General features: G+C 40.5%; 1 protein-coding gene across 2 annotated transcripts in view; it reads left to right on the forward strand.

Annotated features, from left to right (window-relative positions):
- Window positions 1-24,478, forward strand: part of LOC130101133 (zinc finger protein 239-like) — a 122,734-nt gene that overhangs the window by 96,011 nt on the left and 2,245 nt on the right. The window contains exons 1-2 of one of the 2 annotated variants that reach the window (XM_056266718.1): window positions 7,608-7,697; window positions 23,594-23,842. The exons of the other annotated variant lie outside the window; for it this stretch is intronic. Of the exons in view, the coding sequence (XP_056122693.1) occupies window positions 23,758-23,842 (85 nt within the window). The 5' untranslated portion in view covers window positions 7,608-7,697; window positions 23,594-23,757. Of the gene's footprint in view, window positions 1-7,607; window positions 7,698-23,593; window positions 23,843-24,478 lie in introns of those variants that run through there. 2 annotated transcript variants of the gene reach the window in all.

Consider the following 24,478-nt stretch of genomic DNA (forward strand, 5'->3'; position numbering starts at 1 on the left):
ATCAACAACATGTATGTTAGACCCTATACCGACTAAGCTACTGAAAGAGATGCTTCCAGAGGTCATAGATCCTCTTCTTACTATCATTAATTCATCTTTGTCTCTAGGATACGTACCGAAAACTTTTAAGCTGGCTATGATTAAACCTCTTATTAAAAAAATGCAACTTGATCCTAGAGAATTAGTCAATTACAGGCCGATCTCGAATCTACCTTTTCTGTCAAAGATACTAGAAAAGGCAGTATCCTCACAACTATGTTCCTTTTTAGAAAAAAATGATATCTGCGAGGATTTTCAGTTAGGGTTTAGATCGTACCATAGTACTGAGACAGCTCTCAGATTCACAAATGATTTGCTCTTATCATCCGATCATGGTTGTATCTCATATTAGTTTTACTGGATCTTATTGCTGCATTTGATACTATTGACCACAACATTCTTTTGAATAGACTCTAAAATTATGTTGGCATTAGTGGAGTTGCACTAGCATGGTTTAAATCATACTTATCTGACCGTTATCAGTTTGCAGTAAATGAAGAGATGTCTTATCGATCACAAGTTCAGTATGGTGTACCACAAGGCTCAGTACTAGGACCGCTGCTGTTCACTCTGTACATGCAACCCTTGGGAGATATCATATCATTAGGGAAGCATGGCATTAGTTTTCACAAATCATTTATCTGAAAATCTAAATTGTAAAAAGAACAAAATATTCTTACTAATGAAGTAAAAGTATTTTTCAAAAGAATTAAATTTTGTCTAACATTTCATGAAGAAATGTAAAAGCAAGATGTAATAAAATACATTATCTTAGGACAGTATGAATCTGACTTCGGTAAAGAAAATAATAACTTTGTTATAAATAACTTTGTCTTTGCAAATTTAAAAAGAAATCAAGTCTATTTAATCTTCAGTAAATAACGAAAGCAAGTAGAACCATTTATATTTGCAGTGCCTTTAATTTGCATACTTAACTAATGAATACAATTAATTCACCCTCATGGTTTCTCCTTTCCTTTTCCTTTTTTGGTATTTACCTTTTCCCCTTCATTAGCACAATATTATTTCCCCCCTGTATTCTGTTGACAATGGGTGCATGCATTGTTGTTAAATTGTTGTGTTTTATAAATATGTAAACTCTGTTTACTCTGATTTTTGCATCAATAAAAAAACAAACAATCTGGCATTCCCTTCATGTCTTTGCAGCGCAAGTCTCTAAATGACCTGCTCTAGTCGAATCTGCTGTTGTGTGACGTGAGACTGAATTTACCCCCCCCCCCCATACACACTCACACACACACACCAGAGCCCCGCCCCTACTCGTCTTGTTGATAATGCTATTGCTAACAACTGTAGTCTGCGGCTTTAGTTGCAGCTACAGGAATTATTAAACATCATCTGGATGCATTCATATGTGATAAAAGTCTCCAGCATGTCAGGTATGAAGCGCTGTGATTTTAACTGAATCATGTTGCAAAACGGACCACAAGAGTGTTTGTTCAATAACGACAGAGAACCGTAAACTTAGAGTCTGATTTTATTTAATGTGCATGTTAAAAAGACGAGAGAGAATAACAATGGAATTATTCAAGTAGTACAAATAAACGCGTCACGGACAAGAATAATACTTAAGAATGAGCAAGAGATCCGTGATGGTGTTCTGCTGTTTTGAGCGACGAGCGCTATATACAGCTCTGGAAAAAATTAAGAGACCACACTGCACTAAATGCTCTAAATTAGATTATTTTTATTTGAAATTTGGGAGAATTTTTTTCAGTAGTTTATCAAATAAATAATAAATAGAATAAAACTAAAATGTTAATTTTACCCAAACACATAACTTAGGCTAGGAGATTAGCCTATAAATAGTAAAACCAGAGAAACTGATCATTTTGCAGTGGTCTCTTAATATTTTCGAGAGTACACACACACACACGCACACACACACACACATACACATACGCTGCTTGTGTTCAGGACAGGAGTAACTGCTATTTCTGCTTTTCCATAAACGAAACCTTTTATCAGAGAGAATTGTGTAAAACTGGTGTTACTTGAACTGTAAGGTTGTTTAAATCAAATTTTCTTTAACATTTTACAGTTTACGTTGTTACCATATACATTGCGTTGTTTCAAAACAATGTTCCTAGCTAAATAACTTGTAGTTGTTTTCTAATATCAGAACAGTTTGAAATGATTTCACAATTTTTAGAAGAATTGTTACTTTTGGTGCGTTCAAGTCCTCCTGGGAAGTTCATATTTACGAGTTGGGCAGGTGCGTTCAAGTACTTTCTCTTAATTAATTACACAAAAATACAGCAAGGTTATTAAACTCTAGGCTACTTATAGAAAATTGATGTCAAGGAATGTGGGCCAGTGACAAATAAGGTTTTCAACTGATAAAAAATTAAAATAGGTTAAAACTGCACATCAAAGTAGTTATTATCTTTATGGGGATGTTTTTTACTTATTACTAAAATCTCAATTTTAAACAATGTATTTTAAGCGGTTTAACTGAGAAATATGTGACGACACCAGTCAAAATGTCATACGGGATAACGTTAATGCATTTTCTAAATATTATGATATTAAAACTTTTCAAATCAAAAATACTTAATGAATATGTAAAGTGATGCAGTAAACAATAGTTAAAGCTCAGAAAAAAAAATCGGAACAACTATTTTTTTCTCATTATATTGTGATTTCTTTAAACGTGACCCTAATTGTTCAAGTTCTTTACACACATTTTAACACTGCAATGTAATTTAAAATGCAAAATGTCTGAAAAAGGTTTAAAGGACTTGATATCATGTTATTATTGTTTCCTCAACTCCATTAAGTGAAATTATGCATTTCAATGGGAAAAAACAGCGTTATCCCGCCTGACTTAAATTGTTACCCGGTATGACTCCATATGAGTTAACACATGAATTGTAATTTTTACAACACTTACACATAATAATGTTCATAAATAATTAATGTTATGCAATGTTTTTCCAAGGAAATTAATTAGGCTCCACTTTAAAGAAACAGAGATGTGGTTTTCAGTGTGTAAACTGTTACACACAAACTCAGTGTGGTTTCTTCCCAGATTTGGCAAGTAAATACATTTAAACCATTTTTTTTTTTCATGTTTATGAATATCAAAACAGCACAACTTTTCAACATTAGGTTTAATTTATTACTGAAAAGTACCTTGAACCATTTTACTGATCATAGTCACTCTACATCAATATTCATAAATAATGTAAAGGGTTAAAGTAGGCGACCTTCACTGATTTCACTGAACAAATTTACAAAAGCATCTAATTGAACAACATATTTATAAAGAAAAATCTTATTAATGGGTTGAACACTGAATCACTAAATTTCATTAAATGAACACTAAATATTATTTTAGACAATGTCTATAGTAAATGTAATGTAACTGTAATTGAATATTATTATGAATTATATAATTTGCTAATATTCAACTAAACAATGTTAATGATATGTTAATATCACAATTTGAATGGAAATTATGCAAATTAAAGCTGAAAACTGTATAAGAATATATTGTCAAACACGTCATCCTAGATAACGGATGACATTATGGGCTAACAACTGTCATCCTATATGACAAAATTGTTATCCGGTATGACAAAACTCAGTTTAAATCTTAATCAGGCAGTATTTTTGGCTACCTAAAGAAATCTGCAACCTTTACCTTCAACTTCCAAATATGTAAATTCATGCTAAATAAACATATTGACATAAAATCCACATTATATATGTTATTTTAGCGTTATCCCATATGACACAGGATTTTACTACATAGTGTGCTAGTGAGGAAAAAGGGTAAGTTAAACATTTTATGAAAGACATAAAAGACTTTCACCATTGTTTGGGGGTCCTTCATGGTCTTCCTGATTGTGTAACATGCTGTCTCACATCGTGTCAAAATAAAATTTATAATAAAATTGTTCCAATTTGCTTGTTATCCCGTATGACATTGGCTGACAGCCAGTTTTGGGACAGAATGCTCCAAAGCATAACAATCAACTGGATGTCATATTCTTTGTAATATTTAAATATATTGTTGTCAAGACTCATACAATAATGCCTGTGGCAGAGATGTTAGGGTTTATTAGATTTTTTACAGTTTGTTTGGCTTTTTTGTATGTCACTCTAAGGTCCGGACAGTTATCCGGTATGACATTATGAGACTATAATGTCTAATAATTCTTACACTTTGTAATACCCTCACTATATGTTCATATCATTTGATAAACAGAGATTAATAGATTCAATAAATGTGCTTTTTATTAAACATTTCCTTATTTTGACTTCATAAAGGGGTTTGGACATCAAAATTGCACGTCACGTCATTGGGCCGCGTACATAAGGTGTGTTTTTTTTGTTTGTTGTTTTTTTGTTTTTGTTTTGTTTTTTACAATAACACAACAGTGGTACTGGTATCTCATAACAGCTCGTACAGCCAAATATCTTACAATATTTGGATATACATGTTCATACATATAAAATGATAACAAAAAATAGAAATACTAGTCATAATACAACAGGGCATATCTGAGTAAATAAAAAACAGAGACATTTTATAGACCAAAAAAAAAAAAAATTAAAAGGATATATCAGTCACAGCATCTTCAATAAAGTCCCACAGAAAAGACCACGTTTGCCAGAAAACATCAGACCTTTGATGCAGATCATATGTTAGTTTCTCTAGAGGTGGAAGAGTAGCGGCTTGACTCATCCACATATTCACTGAGGGTGTCTGAAGAGTTGACCTAGTAGTAATATACATTTTCTTACTAAATATAAACAAACAATCAGTACACTTTCTTTGTCACCATCAAGGCACAGACCAGCTTTACAGTTCAGAAGATATACATTTGGAGACAGTGCAAACATCTTTCCAGTAATCTTTTGAATAATTTTGTGGATCTCCTTGCATTAACCTTTCATTTGATCTCAATACCAAAACACATGCATCGCCGTACCAGTGTCTGCCCTGCATTTGAAACATAACTGAGAAGAATTGGGGAACATTTTATGAAGGCGAACTGGAGTTAGATAAGTCCTGTGAATAAATTTATAATTTTGTTCGTGGGCCGAAATTGAAACACCTTTATGGAAAACACATACAAACAGATAACCAGTTAACCACTAAAATTTGACCGTAAGTCTTTTTCCCTTATCACCCTCAAAAAGTCAAAAGTTGAAGGACAAACGTTAGACAGCAATGTATATATCTCGGAGATCTTCTTCTTAAGTGTGAATGAAGAGAAAAGCTGCTTTTCCATTTCAGTAACTCTAAAAAGTGCCGTAATTGAAGAAATGTATAAAAATCATTACTGGGAAGGTTACATTCCTATTAACGACTGAAATGAGCCCAATTGACCATTATCAAATAAATGACCAAACTCCAACACTCCTCTCAACCTCCAGGTCAGAAGACCAATGTTCTGGGAGGATCAGGATTGAGTGCGATAGGAGACTTGAGAGACAGCGTATTTGGAATAGCTGGATATTTCTTAACATCCAGTGTTTTGCTTTTTTATGTTTTTAATTAATTTATGAAGCCACTGCATACTTTATCGTCGTTACATATTATAATGCCAAAATATATTGTGTAGGCAATTAGCTTAATTCGCTGTAAATAGAAAAGCCTGACAATATCACTGCTAAATAACTTTAAGTAATGTGGGATTTCACAAGGTTTCTCACTGACAAGCCCCCAACTCATAAAAAACGAACACTTTATGACATCGTGGTGTGCGTTCAACTCGTAAATATGATCTTTACGACCTGAGATGTTGAAAACACTGGACACGAGCTGATCGTGAGCAAAGTGCGCACTTTGCTTTGAAAGGCAGTGTAAAACAGACTACTGGGAAACGCTGAAATCAATCTGTGGCGGTCAATGTTGATAATGTGGCGGACCGCCGCAAAGAAGTTAATGTATGGGAAACATACGTTCCTTACAGTACTACCATGGTGACGATACTACCGTTTAAAAAAATTAAATATCATCACCAGTATTTTGAAGCCTTAGTGTTGCGATACTACCGTAGTAGCGGTATACCGTGCAGCCCTAGATCAAATATGAAAACATTTTAAGTAAACATGATAATCCATATATTATTCTTTAGTGTAGTGAAGTTTTCCTTTCTAAAGATTTATAGTTATGGGCCGCCTGCATTTTCCCCCCAAAATAAGTAAAATGATTGTTTATATTGTTATTTTTATGCAGCCCTAGAAGTAGGCACAACAAACCTTCTTTATATTTTTGTGGATTTAAATCACAATTTTAACCAGAAATGTAAAAAAAAAAAAAAAAAAAATCCCCCCAAATTGTGCAGCTCTAGTTGCTCCTGATATCAACAGGTTTACAGTTGTTTTGCTGTTGTTGTTTTTTACAGGGACCAGATGCCACTTTTGAGTCCTGCTGACTTCCACACAAGTCTCTTCAAACTGTGTTTCTCTGAGTGCCGTATCAACATCAGCAAGCTACACTGAACTGATATTCTACATGAACATGGTAAAATAAGCTCCATCACTGACTACTGATAGCAGGGCAGTTCAGCTCTTGTCATCAGTTTTGGTTTTTTGGTTCTGTTTTTTTGTCCTCAGCTCTGGGCTTCTATGCGTCTAGGGTTTAATGATGTATCAGTGTCCAAAGAGGCGATCGACTCATCAGTCTTTTATACTCCTGTTGTTTGCCGCCGAAGCTATGTTTTAATATTCTTGATTGATGTAAGTTGTAACTTTCCCAAAACTTTCTAGATCCTTCTCAAGGCCTCGCAGGTGCAAGCTGTCCGCCTTTTCATGTCCTTGAACTCAAAGTAAACTCAACCAAGATGGCTGATTTCCTATCAAGGTTCTAGTAGTAGAACCAGAGTAGAACCCCGGAGTCTTTTGTGTCCTTGAGCGCACACACATAAACACACTTATCTGCTAATAAATACTGTAAATCTCTGCCAATACTAAGGCATTTATTAGAAACAAAATTAATAACAACACTGTAACCAATGCATTATATTCAATAGATTGGCTAAATATGTGAAACAAAAATACATCTACAATAAACAAGGAGGAAGGGTAATTACATTTAATTGATATTATACAACAAAATAAAGGGATTGTCTCCTAAAAGTAGGAATCGATTCTGAACTGCCAAAGTGAGGCATCCGCAATTCCAGGAGTGGCCGTTTTGTTTCTGATGCTCAAACTGTAGACCAATCAGAATAGACTGGACCATCTGACCAATCAGAACAGAGCATGCTCGCAGAAAGGAGGAGCTTAAAGAGACAGAATCTTTGAACAAACTGTTTTCAGTTTCTTTAGAAATGAGGTGATGTGCAAAGTATATTGTGAGAAAATATAGGTTATAGGGCACTTTAAAGTAATCCAGTATAAATTCTGTAACTTATCTCTGATTTTTCCAGATCTGGTCCTGTGGGCGTCAGTATCACACAGTGATCACAGTTCACACCTGCAGTGAAGCCCCTCCCACAACAATTCACCAATAAATACTGGGAATATTCCCATCATCCTACAAGAGAAGGACAAACTCCAGGAGTAGCAGCTGAAATCTGTGTGACTGTTAAAGATGGAGTTTATTAAAGAGGAGATTGAAGACATGAGTGATCCAGAACCATCCAGAATAAAACATGAAGATACTGAGGAACAAATAGGTTGGTGTCCATTCTTGATTCTTCATTATTGACTGCTGACAAACAGATATTTGCTGGTGGCTATGAAATAATGAACACATTAGAGATGATAAATGAGACTGAAAATGCATCTAAATAATCATAATCTTGAATGGCTTTTGCTAATACATTTTAAATGGATTTACAAGAAAATGACGGAGCTAACACATCAAAGACCTGATACTTGATACTCTAATTCTTTCTTCTGTTAATTTAGTTCTCTTAAACGTATTTTAACCACATAATATTTTTTATTTTAGACTGGATGGAGATGAAACTGCAAAAACATGAACTGAATGAAGCAGAGGAGGAACAGCAGAGCATCAAAGCTAATGAGCTTTACACCTGCCCTCAGTGTGGAAAGAGTTTCAGACAAAAAGGACACCTTAAAACACACATAAGAATTCATACTGGAGAGAAACCGTATCCATGCACTCAGTGTGAGAAGAGTTTTTCTCAAGCATCAGGTCTCAGGAATCATCTGCATGTTCATTCTGGAGAAAAACCATTCAACTGTGATCAGTGTGGTAAAGATTTTATTTCATCATCAAATCTAAAAAATCACCTGAAAGTTCATTCAGGTGAGAGGCCTCATGTGTGTTCTCTCTGTGGAAAGAGTTTTTTATGGCTCCGTCATTTTAAACTGCACCAGAAAACACATGATAAAGTGAGAGATCATGTGTGTTGTGACTGTGGGAAGAGCTTTACTACATCTGCCCATTTGAAAAATCACCAAAGAATTCATACTGGAGAAAAACCTTACAAGTGCTCATATTGTGACAAGAGTTTCTGTCGTTCTGAAAACCTGAAATCGCATGAGCGAGTTCATACTGGAGAGAAGCCGTACCAGTGTACTCAGTGTGGGAAGAGTTTCAAATGTAAAACTGATCTCAAATATCATCTGCGCGTTCACTCTGGAGAAAAACCATTTAACTGTGATCAGTGTGGTAAAAAGTTTATTTCATCATCACATCTAAAACAACACCTGAAAGTTCATTCAGATGAAAGGCCTTATGTGTGTTCTCTCTGTGGAAAGAGTTTTTTATGGCTAAATGGTTTTAAACAGCACCAGAAAATACATAATGAAGTGAGAGATCATGTGTGTTGTCAGAAAACACATAATGAAGTGAGAGATCATGTGTGTTGTGACTGTGGAAAGAGCTTTACTAGAGCTGACTATCTGAAGCAACACCAAAGAATTCATACTGGAGAAAGACCTTACAAGTGCTCATATTGTGACAAGAGTTTCACTCAGTCTCCGCACCTGAAATCACATGAGCGACTCCATACTGGAGAGAAGCCGTACCACTGTACTCAGTGTGGGAGTGATTTTAAACATTTGTCAAGCCTTTCCACTCATATGAAAAAATGTTGCAATGTATCAGTGTAAATACATTCAAGTAAATGTGTGAGATAAAATAAGGAGTTTATAGTAAACGCACAGTATCAGTTTAATTTAGTGAATTTGGTCAAAAGGTTGGAAAACTAGAAAGACAGAGTTGAAACTTCACCAATCAACAACTCTTACTCTTAAATAGGTTGTTGTGAGTTTTTTTTCTGTCAGAATGGGTTGTGTGCTAAATGTCTTTCTTTATTCGTGTAATTTACTAAATTTACTATTTTGTCTTCTGATAGTACATGCAGTTATTGGAAATAAAACAGAATCAACATTTTGTCTTGATTAATCTATTTACTGAACAGAGTTTGAGTTATATATTTTTAATCACCTTCATGAGTGGAAACATTCTATTTGCATCTAATCATTCTATAAAAATCAGGTTCACACTTACAATTAGAGGGAGTAAAGTTTAATGCGTATTTGAAGTGCTGTCCAGGGGGAGGGCTCCGAGCTCGGAGTTCGGCCCGAACCCAGAGTACCATTGCACGTACACCATCGCCGCCGGGGTCTCGTCGTCATCCATTTGTCAACATTCTTCCACCGCCTGCCATTACCATCCCTACCCTATCTCCTGTCACCATCCGTACGCCATCTCCTGTCACCATCCCTACCCTATCTCCTGTCACCATCCGTACGCCATCTCCTGTCACCATCCCTACGCCATCTCCCGTCACCATCCCTACCCTATCTCCTGTCACCATCCGTACGCCATCTCCTGTCACCATCCATACGCCATCTCCCGTCACTATCCCTACGCCATCTCCTGTCACCATCCCTACGCCATCTCCCGTCACCATCCCTACACCATCTCCTGTCACCATCCCTACGCCATTTCCCGTCACCATCCCTACACTATCTCCTGTCACCATCCCTACGCCATCTCCTGTCACCATCCCTACGCCATCTCCTGTCACCATCCCTACGCCATCTCCTTTCACCATCCCTACGCCATCTCCCGTCACCATCCCTACGCCATCTCCCGTCCCCATCTCTACGCCATCTCCTGTCACCATCCCTACGCCATCTCCCGTCATCATCCCTACGCCATCTCCCGTCCCCATCTCTACGGCATCTCCCGTCACCATCCCTACGCCATCTCCCATCACCATCCCTACGCCATCTCCCGTCACCATCCCTACGCCATCTCCCGTCACCATCCCTATGCCATCTCCCGTCACCATCCCTACGCCATCTCCCGTCACCATCCCTACGCCATCTCCCGTCACCATCCCCTGTCACCATCCCTACGCCATCTCCCGTCACCATCCCTACGCCATCTCCCGTCACCATCCCTACGCCATCTCCCGTCACCATCCCGTCACCATCCCTACGCCATCTCCCGTCACCATCCCTACGCCATCTCCTGTCACCATCCCTACGCCATCTCCCATCACCATCCCTACGCCATCTCCCGTCACCATCCCTTCGCCATCTCCCGTCACCATCCCTACGCCATCTCCCGTCACCATCCCTACCCCATCTCCTGTCACCATCCCTACGCCATCTCCTGTCACCATCCCTACCCTATCTCCTGTCACCATCCCTACGCCATCTCCTGTCACCATCCCTACGCCATCTCCTGTCACCATCCCTACGCCATCTCCTTTCACCATCCCTACGCCATCTCCCGTCACCATCCCTACGCCATCTCCCGTCACCATCCCTTCGCCATCTCACGTCACCATCCCTACGCCATCTCCCGTCACCATCCCTACGCCATCTCCCGTCACCATCTCTACGCCATCTCCTGTCACCATCCCTACGCCATCTCCAGACACCATCCCTACGCCATCTCCCGTCACTATCCCTACGCCATCTCCCGTACCTATGCCATCTCTCGTCACCATCCCTACACAATCTCCTGTCACCATCCCTACGCCATCTCCGTCACCATCCCTACACTATCTCCTGTCACCATCCCTACGCCATCTCCCGTCACCATCCCTACGCCATCTCCCGTCACCATCCCCTGTCACCATCCCTACGCCATCTCCCGTCACCATCCCTACGCCATCTCCTGTCACCATCCCTACGCCATCTCCCATCACCATCCCTACGCCATCTCCCGTCACCATCCTTTCGCCATCTCCCATCACCATCCCTACGCCATCTCCCGTCACCATCCCTACGCCATCTCCCTTCACCATCCCTACGCCATCTCCCGTCACCATCCCTACGCCATCTCCCGTCACCATCCCCTGTCACCATCCCTACGCCATCTCCCGTCACCATCCCTACGCCATCTCCTGTCACCATCCCTACGCCATCTCCCATCACCATCCCTACGCCATCTCCCGTCACCATCCCTTCGTCATCTCCCGTCACCATCCCTACGCCATCTCCCGTCACCATCCCTACCCTATCTGCTGTCACCATCCCTACGCCATCTCCCGTCACCATCCCTACGCCATCTCCCGTCACCATCCCTACACCATCTCCCGTCACCATCTCCCGTCACCATCCCTACACCATCTCCCGTCACCATCCCTACGCCATCTCCCGTCACCATCCCTACGCCATCTCCCGTCACCATCCCTACGCCATCTCCCGTCACCATCCCTACGCCATCTCCCGTCACCATCCCTACGCCATCTCCTGTCACCATCCCTACACTATCTCCTGTCACCATCCCTACGCCATCTCCTGTCACCATCCCTACACTATCTCCTGTCACCATCCCTACGCCGTCTCCCGTCACCATCCCTACGCCATCTCCCGTCACCATCCCAACGCGATCTCCTGTCACCATCCCTACGCCATCTCCTGTCACCATCCCTACGCCATCTCCCGTCACCATCCCTACGCCATCTCCCATCACCATCCCTACACCATCTCCAGTCACCATCCCCTGTCACCATCCCTATGCCATCTCCCGTCACCATCCCTACACAATCTCCTGTCACCATCCCTACGCCATCTCCCATCACCATCCCTACGCCATCTCCTGTCACCATCCCTACGCTATCTCCCGTCACCATCCCTACGCCATCTCCCGTCACCATCCCTACACCATCTCCCGTCACCATCTCCCGTCACCATCCCTACGCCATCTCCCGTCACCATCCCTACGCCATCTCCCGTCACCATCCCTACGCCATCTCCCGTCACCATCCCTACGCCATCTCCCGTCACCATCCCTACGCCATCTCCTGTCACCATCCCTACACTATCTCCTGTCACCATCCCTACACTATCTCCTGTCACCATCCCTACGCCATCTCCTGTCACCATCCCTACACTATCTCCTGTCACCATCCCTACGCCATCTCCCGTCACCATCCCTACGCCATCTCCCGTCACCATCCCAACGCCATCTCCTGTCACCATCCCTACGCCATCTCCTGTCACCATCCCTACGCCATCTCCCGTCACCATCCCTACGCCATCTCCCGTCACCATCCCTACGCCATCTCCTGTCACCATCCCTACGCCATCTCCCATCACCATCCCTACACCATCTCCAGTCACCATCCCCTGTCACCATCCCTATGCCATCTCCCGTCACCATCCCTACACAATCTCCTGTCACCATCCCTACGCCATCTCCCGTCACCACTACGCCATCTCCCATCACCATCCCTACACCATCTCCAGTCACCATCCCCTGTCACCATCCCTATGCCATCTCCCGTCACCATCCCTACACAATCTCCTGTCACCATCCCTACGCCATCTCCCGTCACCATCCCTACGCCATCTCCCGTCACCATCTCCTGTCACCATCCCTACGCCATCTCCCGTCACCATCCCTACACTATCTCCTGTCACCATCCCTACGCCATCTCCTGTCACCATCCCTACGCCATCTCCTGTCACCATCCCTACGCCATCTCCTGTCACCATCCCTACGCCATCTCCTGTCACCATCCCTACGCCATCCCCTGTCACCATCCCTACCCTATCTCCCGTCACCATCCCTACGCCATCTCCCGTCACCATCCCTACGCCGTCTCCCGTCACCATCCCTACGCCATCTCCCGTCTCCCGTCAACATTCCTACGCCATCTCCTGTCACCATCCCTACGCCATCTCCCATCACCATCCCTACGCCATCTCCCGTCACCATCCCTACCCTATCTCCTGTCACCATCCCTACGCCATCTCCTGTCACCATCCCTACGCCATCTCCCGTCACCATCCCTACGCCATCTCCCGTCACCATCCCTACACCATCTCCCGTCACCATCTCCCGTCACCATCCCTACGCCATCTCCCGTCACCATCCCTACGCCATCTCCCGTCACCGTCCCTACGCCATCTCCTGTCACCATCCCTACACTATCTCCTGTCACCATCCCTACGCCATCTCCTGTCACCATCCCTACACTATCTCCTGTCACCATCCCTACGCCATCTCCCGTCACCATCCCTACGCCATCTCCCGTCACCATCCCAACGCCATCTCCCGTCACCATCCCTACGCCATCTCCTGTCACCATCCCTACGCCATCTCCCCTCACCATCCCTACGCCATCTCCCATCACCATCCCTACGCCATCTCCCATCACCATCCCTACACCATCTCCCGTCACCATCCCCTGTCACCATCCCTATGCCATCTCCCGTCACCATCCCTACACAATCTCCTGTCACCATCTCTACGCCATCTCCCGTCACCATCCCTACGCCATCTCCCGTCACCATCCCTACGCCATCTCCCGTCACCATCCCTACAACATCTCCTGTCACCAGCCCTACGCCATCTCCCGTCACCATCCCTACACTATCTCCTGTCACCATCCCTACGCCATCTCCTGTCACCATCCCTACGCCATCTCCTGTCACCATCCCTACGCCATCTCCTGTCACCATCCCTACGCCATCTCCTGTCACCATCCCTACCCTATCTCCCGTCACCATCCCTACGCCATCTCCCGTCACCATCCCTACGCCATCTCCCGTCTCCCGTCACCATCCCTACGCCATCTCCCGTCTCCCGTCAACATTCCTACGCCATCTCCTGTCACCATCCCTACGCCATCTCCCGTCTCCCGTCACCATCCCTACGCCATCTCCCGTCTCCCGTCAACATTCCTACGCCATCTCCTGTCACCATCCCTACGCCATCTCCCGTCACCATCCCTACGCCATCTCCTGTCACCATCCCAACGCCATCTCCTGTCACCATCCCTGTGGCATCTCAAGGCTAGATTATTGTAATGCTCTACTGGGTGGTTGCCCTGCACGCTTAATAAACAAAGTCCAGTTGGTCCGAAATGCAGCAGCTTGAGTTCTTACCAGAATCAGGAAGTATGACCATATTAGCCCGGTTCTTTCAACACTGCATTGAATGCCTATTAAACATTGTATACATTTTTTAATATTGCTGATTACTTACAAAGCACTAAATGGTTTAGCTCCGCAGTACTTGAGCAAGCTCTTAACGCATTATAGTCCTTCATGTCTATTGCGATCTCGAAATTTCGGCCAGTTGATAATACGTAGAATATCAAAATCGACAGCTGGCGGTAAATCCTTTTCCTATTTAGCACCAAAACTCTGGAACAGTCTTGTTATACATTTTTTATACAGATGTTATACATTTTTTATATTGATTTTATACATTGATCAAATAAAAAAAAAAAGAAAGAAAAAAAAGATAGACATTATAAGGTGAGCGTCTTTGAAAATATTATTTGGGTGTCTTCTGTACATTTTTTTTCTGGAATCATTTATCTGAAAATCTAAATTGTAAAAAGAACAAAAAATTCTTACTAATGAAGTAAAAGTATTTTTCAAAAGAATTAAATTTTGTCAAACATTTCATGAAGAAATGCAAAAGCAAGATGTAATAAAAATACATTATCTTAGGACAGTATGAATCTGACTTCGGTAAAGAAAATAACTTTGTTATGTATTTTCTTTGCAAATTCAAAAAAAAAAAATCTCAAGTCTATTTAATCTTCAGTAAATAACGAAAGCAAGTAGAACCATTTATATTTGCAGTGCCTTTAATTTGCATACTTAACTAATGAATACAATCAATTCACCCTCATGTTTCCCCTTTCCTTTTCCTCTTTTGGTATTTACCTTTTTCCCTTCATTAGCACATTGTTATTTTTACCCTGTATTCTGTTGACAATGGGTTCATGCATTTTGCATCAATAAAAAAACAATCTGGCATTCCCTTCATGTCTTTGCAGCGCAAGTCTCTAAATGACCTGGGGCCTCATTTATAAAACTTTGCGTAGGATTTGCGTCAGAAGTGGCGTACGGATGAAACATAGGACGTGCGTACGCACAGAAATATTCGGATTTATAAAACCGTGCGCACGCACATCCAACGCATTTTTCCCTTAATAAATCACAATCAATTCTAAATGTAGCGCAGCTTTTGCGGCTTCATGTCACGCCCATAGTTGCCCATAAATAGTCCGTGAAACGCCCACAAGTTAATATTCATTGATTGCGAAATCATGGCAAACATAGAGAGGAAATCAAAAAAACGTAACTTCATTCAATGTGAAGTAGAAGTTGTCGTTGGCGAGGTGGAAAAGAGGAGAAAAAATGTTGTTTGGAGGGCACAGTGTGGGCATTAGCCTACTAATGCCAAAAAGGCACTTGAGTGGCAAAAGGTTGCAGACGCCGTATGCTGTAGCCTCACAACCTCGGACTGTGGCCGAAATAAAAAAGAAATGACAAGCTACAGATGTCGGTTATAATCTACTTGGAAATGGGAAATAGTTCAGCGCAAATGTAATTTCTTGCAGCTTTCTGAATGGTTGAGACATAAGTCATACATTATTTTATCAAAAATAAAACAAACTAAAGGCATATGCATGAAATACCTGCATGAATAGGCCTACCATGATTCCGTAGCTGATGAAGACATTTTTACTATGAAAACAACTTTCCCCAGTGGACAAATAATACATCTATCTATTTATCTATCTATCTCTCCCTAATTATCTATCTATCTGACTGACTAGCTATATCTAGCTATATCTGCTCCGCCAGACATACACATTGGCGGGAATATCAGTTTTGTACATTTCATTCTGTTTACCATCTTATTTATGAGGATGAATTGTATAACATGCCAATATTATTGCAGAACATATTTCACTTTTCTTTTTGCAAATATGTGTTAATTTGCATTTCTGTTGCAGATCGATCAAACGGGTGTTTGTGTTGGCTGTTAATTGTAATACTTGCTTTAAGTCTTCGTGTTATTTATGAGAGGCAGTATTGCCATTTATTTTACACAACGGTCTACAGTTTCACACACTTTCACGTGTTTCTTCCATCTGCCGACGGTGTCGCCATTTCTCATTTCACCCGTTTTTGTGCGTACGCCTGGGTCAGAGCTTGCGTGAAGGACCGCACATTTTACCGTCAAGTTTGCTTTTTATAAATACCAATTATTGCGTAGAGAGCGGCGTACGCCTTCTTTTGTCTGTACGCAACGTTTATAAATGAGGCCCCTGGGGCCTGATGTATAAACGTTGTGTACGCACAAAATGGGCATAGAAATATGCGTACGCATTTTTCCACGCACATATCGGGATTTATAAAAAAGAAACTTGGCGTAAATAAGTGCGCACCGTAAGGATGCTCTTGACCGTGCGTACGCACATTCTGGAGACAAAGGGAATTGGCGACACCGATGGTGAGCTGGAGTTAAATGTCTTTTTGGTCACTTTTAGACAGAAAATTTAAAGAAAATGATACATATACAGAAAGATAATAAAAATGTTATTTATGCTAATATCCATCCCTTCTTAAATGTCTGCGCCAGTGAGCGCGTTGGGCCTTTAGTGAAACTGACGAATGTGTAGGCTATCTAACGGCAGATTAAGTAAAACCGTAAATCTTCATTATGAGTCCTAATCATAAATCATAAATACAGTGCATGTTCACAATAAAAGTTTAAATAAATAAAAAAATGATTTAAACCAAGCTTTACTCCTGATATAAACATTTAGATTAAATATTCCATTCTCATTAATTGAGTTAAACACTCAAATTACATGAAATCATTACTGAGAAGTTACAACATTTTTTTTTATATTCAATCAATAGAAATATTTGTAGTGGATGGATGCGATGCTTTTGAACACTTTTCCTGTAGCATGCTGTGTTTAAATGTTTTACAGAGATAATTGCTTATCATGATAATAGCAGATTGTCTGAGAAAATATTTTCGTGGAAATTATGCACAATAAGGCCTATCTGTATCTGTCCATTAAAAATATAAATCAATTAAAAATACTATTTGGCCAGTGGAAAAGATTGAGAAAAACTTTCTCTGAAATGTATTTTATACTGTTTGATTTATTTATTCAAAAACAAGGCAAGGATAGGCTACTAAATGATTTTTATTAATGTAATGTGAAGGCACATCCATATTTCAAGGCACATCCATATTTCATATTTTCCTAATGTCTTGTACCGTTAAACATGTTATCACGTGGATGAATAATCATATGCAAATGAATGCAGATGAGGATATGCATAGTAAAACTAGGCGTTGTAAGCTCCATATATGGTTATTTCGGGGTGGAGACGCATGTGCGCACAATCTTCCGCTGGCTGGGATTTATAAAGTGAATTCTGCGCAGGTTCTGGCGTACGAACGGTTTTATAAGTCGGAATATTTTTTTGCGTACGCCATTTTTGGCTTTCGGGCGCACGTACATTTTTAGTAAGGATTCTACGCACAGTTTTATAAATGAGGCCCCTGCTCCTAGTCGAATCTGCTGTTGTGTGACGTGAAACTGAATTTACATCCCCATACACACACACACACACACCAGAGCCCCGCCCCTACGCGTCTTGTTGATAATGCTATTTCTAACTGCTAACAACTGTAGTCCACGGCTTTAGTTGCACTGAGAGAAAAGCTACAGGAATTATTAAACATCATCTGGATGCATTCATATGTGATAAAAGTCTCCAGCATGTCAGGTATGAAGCGCTGTGATTTTAACTGAATCATGTTGCAAAACGGACCACAAGAGTGTTTGTTCAATAACGACAGAGAACCGTAAACTTATAGTCTGATTTTATTTAATGTGCATGTTAAAAAGACGAGCGAGAATAACAATGGAATTATACAAGTAGTACAAATAAACGTGTGACGGACAAGAATAATACTTAAGAATGAGCAAGAGATCCGTGATGGTGTTCTGCTGTTTTGAGCGACGAGCGCTAGTGCATTAAATAGTTTATATATATATATATAGCCTACATACATACAGCTCTGGAAAAAATTAAGAGACCACACTGCACTAAATGCTCTAAATTACATTATTTTTATTTGGAATTTGGGAGAAATTTTCTCAGTAGTTTATAAAATAAATAATAAATAGAATCAAACTAAAATTTTAATTTTACCCAAACACATAACGTAGGCTAGCCTACCTAGTAAAACCAGAGAAACTGATCATTTTGCAGTGGTCTCTTAATATTTTCCAGAGAGCACACACACACACACACGCTGCTTGTGTTCAGGAGTAACTGCTATTTCTGCTTTTCCATAAACGAAACCTTCTATCAGAGAGAATTGTGTAAAACTGGTCTTACTTGAACTAAGGTTGTTTAAACCAAATTTTCTTTAACATTATTTTACAGTTTACGTTGTTACCATATAAATTGCGTTGTTTCAAAATAACTTGTAGTTGTTTTCTAATATCAGAACTGTTTGAAATGATTTCACAATTTTTAGAAGAATTGTTACTTTTGGTGCGTTCAAGTCCTCCTGGGAAGTTCATATTTACGAGTTGGGCAGGTGCGTTCAAGTACTTTCTCTTAATTAATTACACAAAAATACAGCAAGGTTCTTAAACTCTAGGCTACTTATAGAAAATTGAGATCAAGGAATGTGCATTGTGAGTTGGGAAGTCGTGTTTACGGCGGCAGGTGCGTTAAAGTCACTTTCGTTGGAGTGAGATGGTGGTGTACTTTCTCCTAATTAATTGCACAAAAATACAGCAAGGTTCTTAAACTCTAGTTCTAGAAAATGAAGATCAAGGAGTGTGCATCAGGTGTGTTTTTTTTTTTTTTTTTACAATAACACAACAGTGGTACTGGTATCTCATAACAGCTCGTACAGCCAAATATCTTACAATCTTTGGATATACATGTTCATTCATACATATGCATATAAAAATGATAACAAAAATAGAAATAATAGTCATAATACAACAGGGCATATCTGAGTAAATAAAAAACAGAGACATTTTATAGACCAAAAAAAAATGAAAAGGATATATCAGTCACTGAGCATCTTCAATAAAGTCCCACAGAGAAGACCACGTGTGCCAGAAAACATCAGACCTTTGATGCAGATCATATGTTAGTTTCTCTAGAGGTGGAAGAGTAGCGGCTTGACTCATCCACATATTCACTGAGGGTGTCTGAAGAGTTGACCTAGTAGTAATATACATTTTCTTACTAAATATAAACAAACAATCAGTACACTTTCTTTGTCACCATCAAGGCACAGACCAGCTTTACAGTTCAGAAGATATACATTTGGAGACAGTGCAAACATCTTTCCAGTAATCTTTTGAATAATTTTGTGGATCTCCTTCCAGTAACCTTTCATTTGATCTCAATACCAAAACACATGCATCGCCGTACCAGTGTCTGCCCTGCATTTGAAACATAACTGAGAAGAATTGGGGAACATTTTATGAAGGCGAACTGGAGTTAGATAAGTCCTGTTCGTGGGCCGAAATTGAAACGCCTTTATGGAAAACACATACAAACAGATAACCAGTTAACCACTAAAATTTGACCGTAAGTCTTTTTCCCTTATCACCCTCAAAGAGTCAAAAGTTGAAGGACAAACGTTAGACAGCAATGTATATATCTCGGAGATCTTCTTCTTAAGTGTGAATGAAGAGAAAAGCTACTTTTCCATTTCAGTAACTCTAAAAAGTGCCGTAATTGAAGAAATGTATAAAAATCATTACTGGGAAGGTTACATTCCTATTAACGACTGAAATGAGCCCAATTGACCATTATCAAATAAATGACCAAACTCCAACACTCCTCTCAACCTCCAGGTCAGAAGACCAATGTTCTGGGAGGATCAGGATTGAGTGCGATAGGAGACTTGAGAGACAGCGTATTTGGAATAGCTGGATATTTCTTAACATCCAGTGTTTTGCTTTTTTATGTTTTTAATTAATTTATGAAGCCACTGCATACTTTATCGTCGTTACATATTATAATGCCAAAATATATTGTGTAGGCAATTAGCTTAATTTGCTGTAAATAGAAAAGCCTGACAATATCACTGCTAAATAACTTTAAGTAATGTGGGATTTCACAATGTTTCTCCCTGACAAGCCCCCAACTCATAAAAAACTCATAAAAATCTGGGCTTAAAGGGATAGTTCACTTTGAAATGTATTTTTGGTATGTTTTAGCTTACCTCAAGGGCATCCAAGATGTAGGTGTCTTTGTTTCCGCAGTAGTTTCAATTTTGATATTTTTAGGTCAAACCGTTCTTGTCTGTCAGTGATATAATGCAGGTCTATGGTCACCACCTCAAAGAGCATGCACAGAGAAGTCCAAATTAAACATGATTTAATGACTCGTAAATGTAAGTACACATTGATGGCCTAAGACACAAAATGAGTGGTTTGTGTGAGAAAACGAACAGTATTTATATCGTTTTTACCCCTTGTAACCACAGCCACGTCCAAGTGATCTGAGGGCGCGGGCGCTTCGGTCTGCGCAAGCGCCGGAAAGTGCCGGAAGTGATCTCTCGCGCGTGTACGTCACTCATTGTTTCGGAAGTGTTACCTTTCACTGTAAAGATCTAAACATATTTAGATATACAGGAAATCTCAATGGAAGATGATTTCGATATATCAACAGACAACGTTGAATTTTTTTCACAACCATATTTAGATCCCTTCCGGCGCTTGCGCAGACCGAAGCGCCCGCGCCCTCAGATCAGTTGGACGTGGCTGTGGTTAGAGGTAAAAACGATATAAATACTGGTCGTTTTCTCACACAAACCGCTCGTTTCATGTCTTAAGCCATCAATGTGTACTTACGCTGCCAAACGCGATGAGCCAATCACAGTGCGCATAGCTAACCCAATACACTCAGACATTCTCTGCTTCTACGTCCATTGAAATGCATTGCAGTTAGTCAGTTTTCATTCGTTTTTATGTTTTCTTGTCATTTTAAGTTACATGCAACTCCGACACTAGGTATCCCGAGAGGCTGGGCGACGGTGTGTATTTCTTACCCTTTCCCAAGCCACATCTCAACCGAGATAAGTGTCTGCTCTGGATAAAGTTATGCCGTAACTTAGACCACAACACCACGTGGATAAATTAAACAAGAATTAAACAAGGATGTCTACATCTGTTCTAAGTCAACAACGTATTTGAACGTTACCTTTAACATCTCTAACGTAACGTTAGGCTAACGTTAGCCTAACATTAGAAAACGTTAACGTTAGCTTCTAGCTGCGTTGTACATCATGTCACTTAGCTTCATTAACGTATCTGTAAATAACCGAGCAGTGTTTCCCACAGAATTTGATTCTATTTGCGGTGGTGGGGTGTCGGGTGGGGCGGGTTGGTTTTTTTCGGGTGGGTCGGGGTGGGTTGGTGTGGGGGGTGGTAGGGGGGTTAATTAAGGCACAACAAAAGGGTTAAATATATCATATATTTTTATTGACACGCATCTTTCTATGACTGCTCCACAGACTTCTTGTTGCAAATTTTGCACCCTTTGTTTGCACATTTAATTTTACGGGACTTTCTGAAAAAATATTCCAATGCCCTATCATATGGGAAGGCCTCAGGACAGGGTCCATTGATGGAGATCCTCAAGCAGGCAGCCAGGTGATCTCCTTGAAGCTGGTTTCGGAGGTCTGTTTTCACCTAAGGACAAAGCAACAACAACAAAAATTCCCACAAAATGCACTAAAATAAATAAAATGTATAATTTGATTGAATTTCGCAAAAACTCCCATTTATCACAAAAAAGGTTTTACGCTCGCGTGAGGTGGTTTTTCAGGCAATTCGGATTTTTTTTTTTTTTGCAAAACTGCAATGGAAACAGTTTTTGCGCATTTACAGTCACCTGACTTAGAAAGCGCAGTGTGTTTGGACAGAATACGAGACAGAGTTCTTTATTAAATTCATAAAAGACAAAATAATTACAGGAATACTGGATTCTAAACCTTAAAGAAATGCCACAATCAAGAGCTCGGAGCAGAAATGAGTGAGAAAACACCTCATATGTGCCGCTCACAGTATAAGGGTCTTTCCTTGTCATTAATGCTTGGGTAACACGCGGCCTACGTCTCTTTACATTAATAGGCTAATGATAATAATGTCTAGTGCGGTGGCTGTGAAATAAACCTACCAACGTCCGTTGCCATGATTTTTGGAATGACTGATCGCGAGAGGAAAAAAAGGACGTTTTAGTCGCGCCGTCATTTCGCAATAGTTTTTTTATCGATATTTAGAAAAAATCTGTAATGGAAACGCGACAGCGTTTAACATAGACTAACTTCTCAGAGTTATGTTGTGCGTATACTAACCTTTCAACTCCGGGTCCGGATTGATTTCTGGAATCTTCTTCGCTGGGGAATAAGCACCATCCTCCTACGCATGCTCATGTTTTGATGCAGATCGTGCTCGAGGAGGAGGAGGGGATATTCGCGCGCGCGCCTCCGTTGTCAGTTTGTGTGTGTGAGAGTGAGAGAGAGGGAGGGAGCAAGCTAGCTGCGCGCAGCTCTACAATAAAATACTATTTACCCATATTAAATAGTTAAAAATTTGAAAATCAATCCGTGGCGGTCAGCGTTGCTATTGTGGCGGGCCGCCACAAATTAATGAATGTATGGGAAACACTGCCGAGATAACAAATGATAGCAATGTTGTGCTGAATGATTCATGTAAATACTGCAGTGCATGAACAATGCTGATCCTCTATCTTGTTGTCTGAGAAGGCGATGGCAACGAGATGCGGTTTATCACGTTTACACTGTGACCTGTACATTTTTGCCTGGAGCTGAAGCTTTTCATTGACCTTCTCAACAATAAAATTATTAATATAACCCTCCAGTGCATAGTTAAGGCCCCTTTGGTGACTTCGAGATGATATTTATAATCTTAGTGTCTCCAAAAATCATCAATTGCCTCCTGTGAAATGTCTCCTACTGTGACAGCTGCCATAGCGCCTGTCACCGGATCTTGACTGTTTGTCCGAGTGAGTGGAGGGGGCGTGGCTTAGCCATAGGTCAATTCCAGGAGTGGCCGTTTTGTTTCTGATGCTCAAATTGTAGACCAATCAGAACAGACTGGACCATCTGGCCAATCAGAACAGAGCATGCAGAAAGGAGGAGCTTAAAGAGACAGAATCTTTGAACAAACTGTTTTCAGACTCTTTTAGAAATGAGGTTGATGTGCAAAGTATATTGTGAGAAAATTAAGGTTATAATAGGGGCACTTTAAACTAATCCAGTATAAATTCAGTAACTTGTTTTTGATTTTTCCAGATCTGGTCCTGTGGGCGTCAGTATCACACAGTGATCACAGTTCACACCTGCAGTGAAGCCCCTCCCACAACAATTCACCAATAAATACTGGGAATATTCCCATCATCCTACAAGAGAAGGACAAACTCCAGGAGTAGCGGCTGAAATCTGTGTGACTGTTAAAGATGGAGTTTATTAAAGAGGAGATTGAAGACATGAGTGATCCAGAACCATCCAGAATAAAACATGAAGATACTGAGGAACAAATAGGTTGGTGTCCATTCTTGATTCTTCATTGTTGACTGTTAAATAAAGCCACTGTGGTCACTTGGACTATTTATATAAAGTTTCAATCCCTTATAAGCCTATGGAGGAGTGATCCAGCTCTCAGATTTAATCAAAAATATCTTAATTTGTGTTCCGAAAATGAACGAAAGTCTTACGGGGTTGAAAAACATGAGGGAGAGTAATTACTGACAGAATTTTCATTTTGGGGTGAACTAACCCTTTAAGGTAACAAAGTTTCAGTTCAGCAGATTTGCAAAATAGAGATACAGAAAATGCATCTTAATGATCCTAATCTTGTATAGCTTTTGTCAACCACATTTTAAATGGATTAACAAGAAAATGACAGAACTAACCTTTGGCAGATCAAAGATCTGATACTTGATACTCTGTTGCTTTCTTCTGTTCTTCTTCTTCTTCTTCAAGTTTATTTATATAGCACATTTCATACACAATGGCAATTCAAAGTGCTTTACATAGAAGAATTTAAAATAATCAAAACAAATAAGAATAATTAAAACAGTTTAGAATAAAAAATCAAATAAAGTAGTACTGGTCCACCCCTATCTGAGATGGAAGAGATTGAGCCGGTTTACGGTGCCACTGGACCTCTAGCCCAGG

This window comes from Rhinichthys klamathensis, unplaced genomic scaffold, assembly GCF_029890125.1.
Source record: "Rhinichthys klamathensis goyatoka isolate OS25496 unplaced genomic scaffold, OSU_Roscu_1.1 h1tg000253l_1, whole genome shotgun sequence".
In the NCBI taxonomy this organism is placed as follows: domain Eukaryota; kingdom Metazoa; phylum Chordata; class Actinopteri; order Cypriniformes; family Leuciscidae; genus Rhinichthys; species Rhinichthys klamathensis.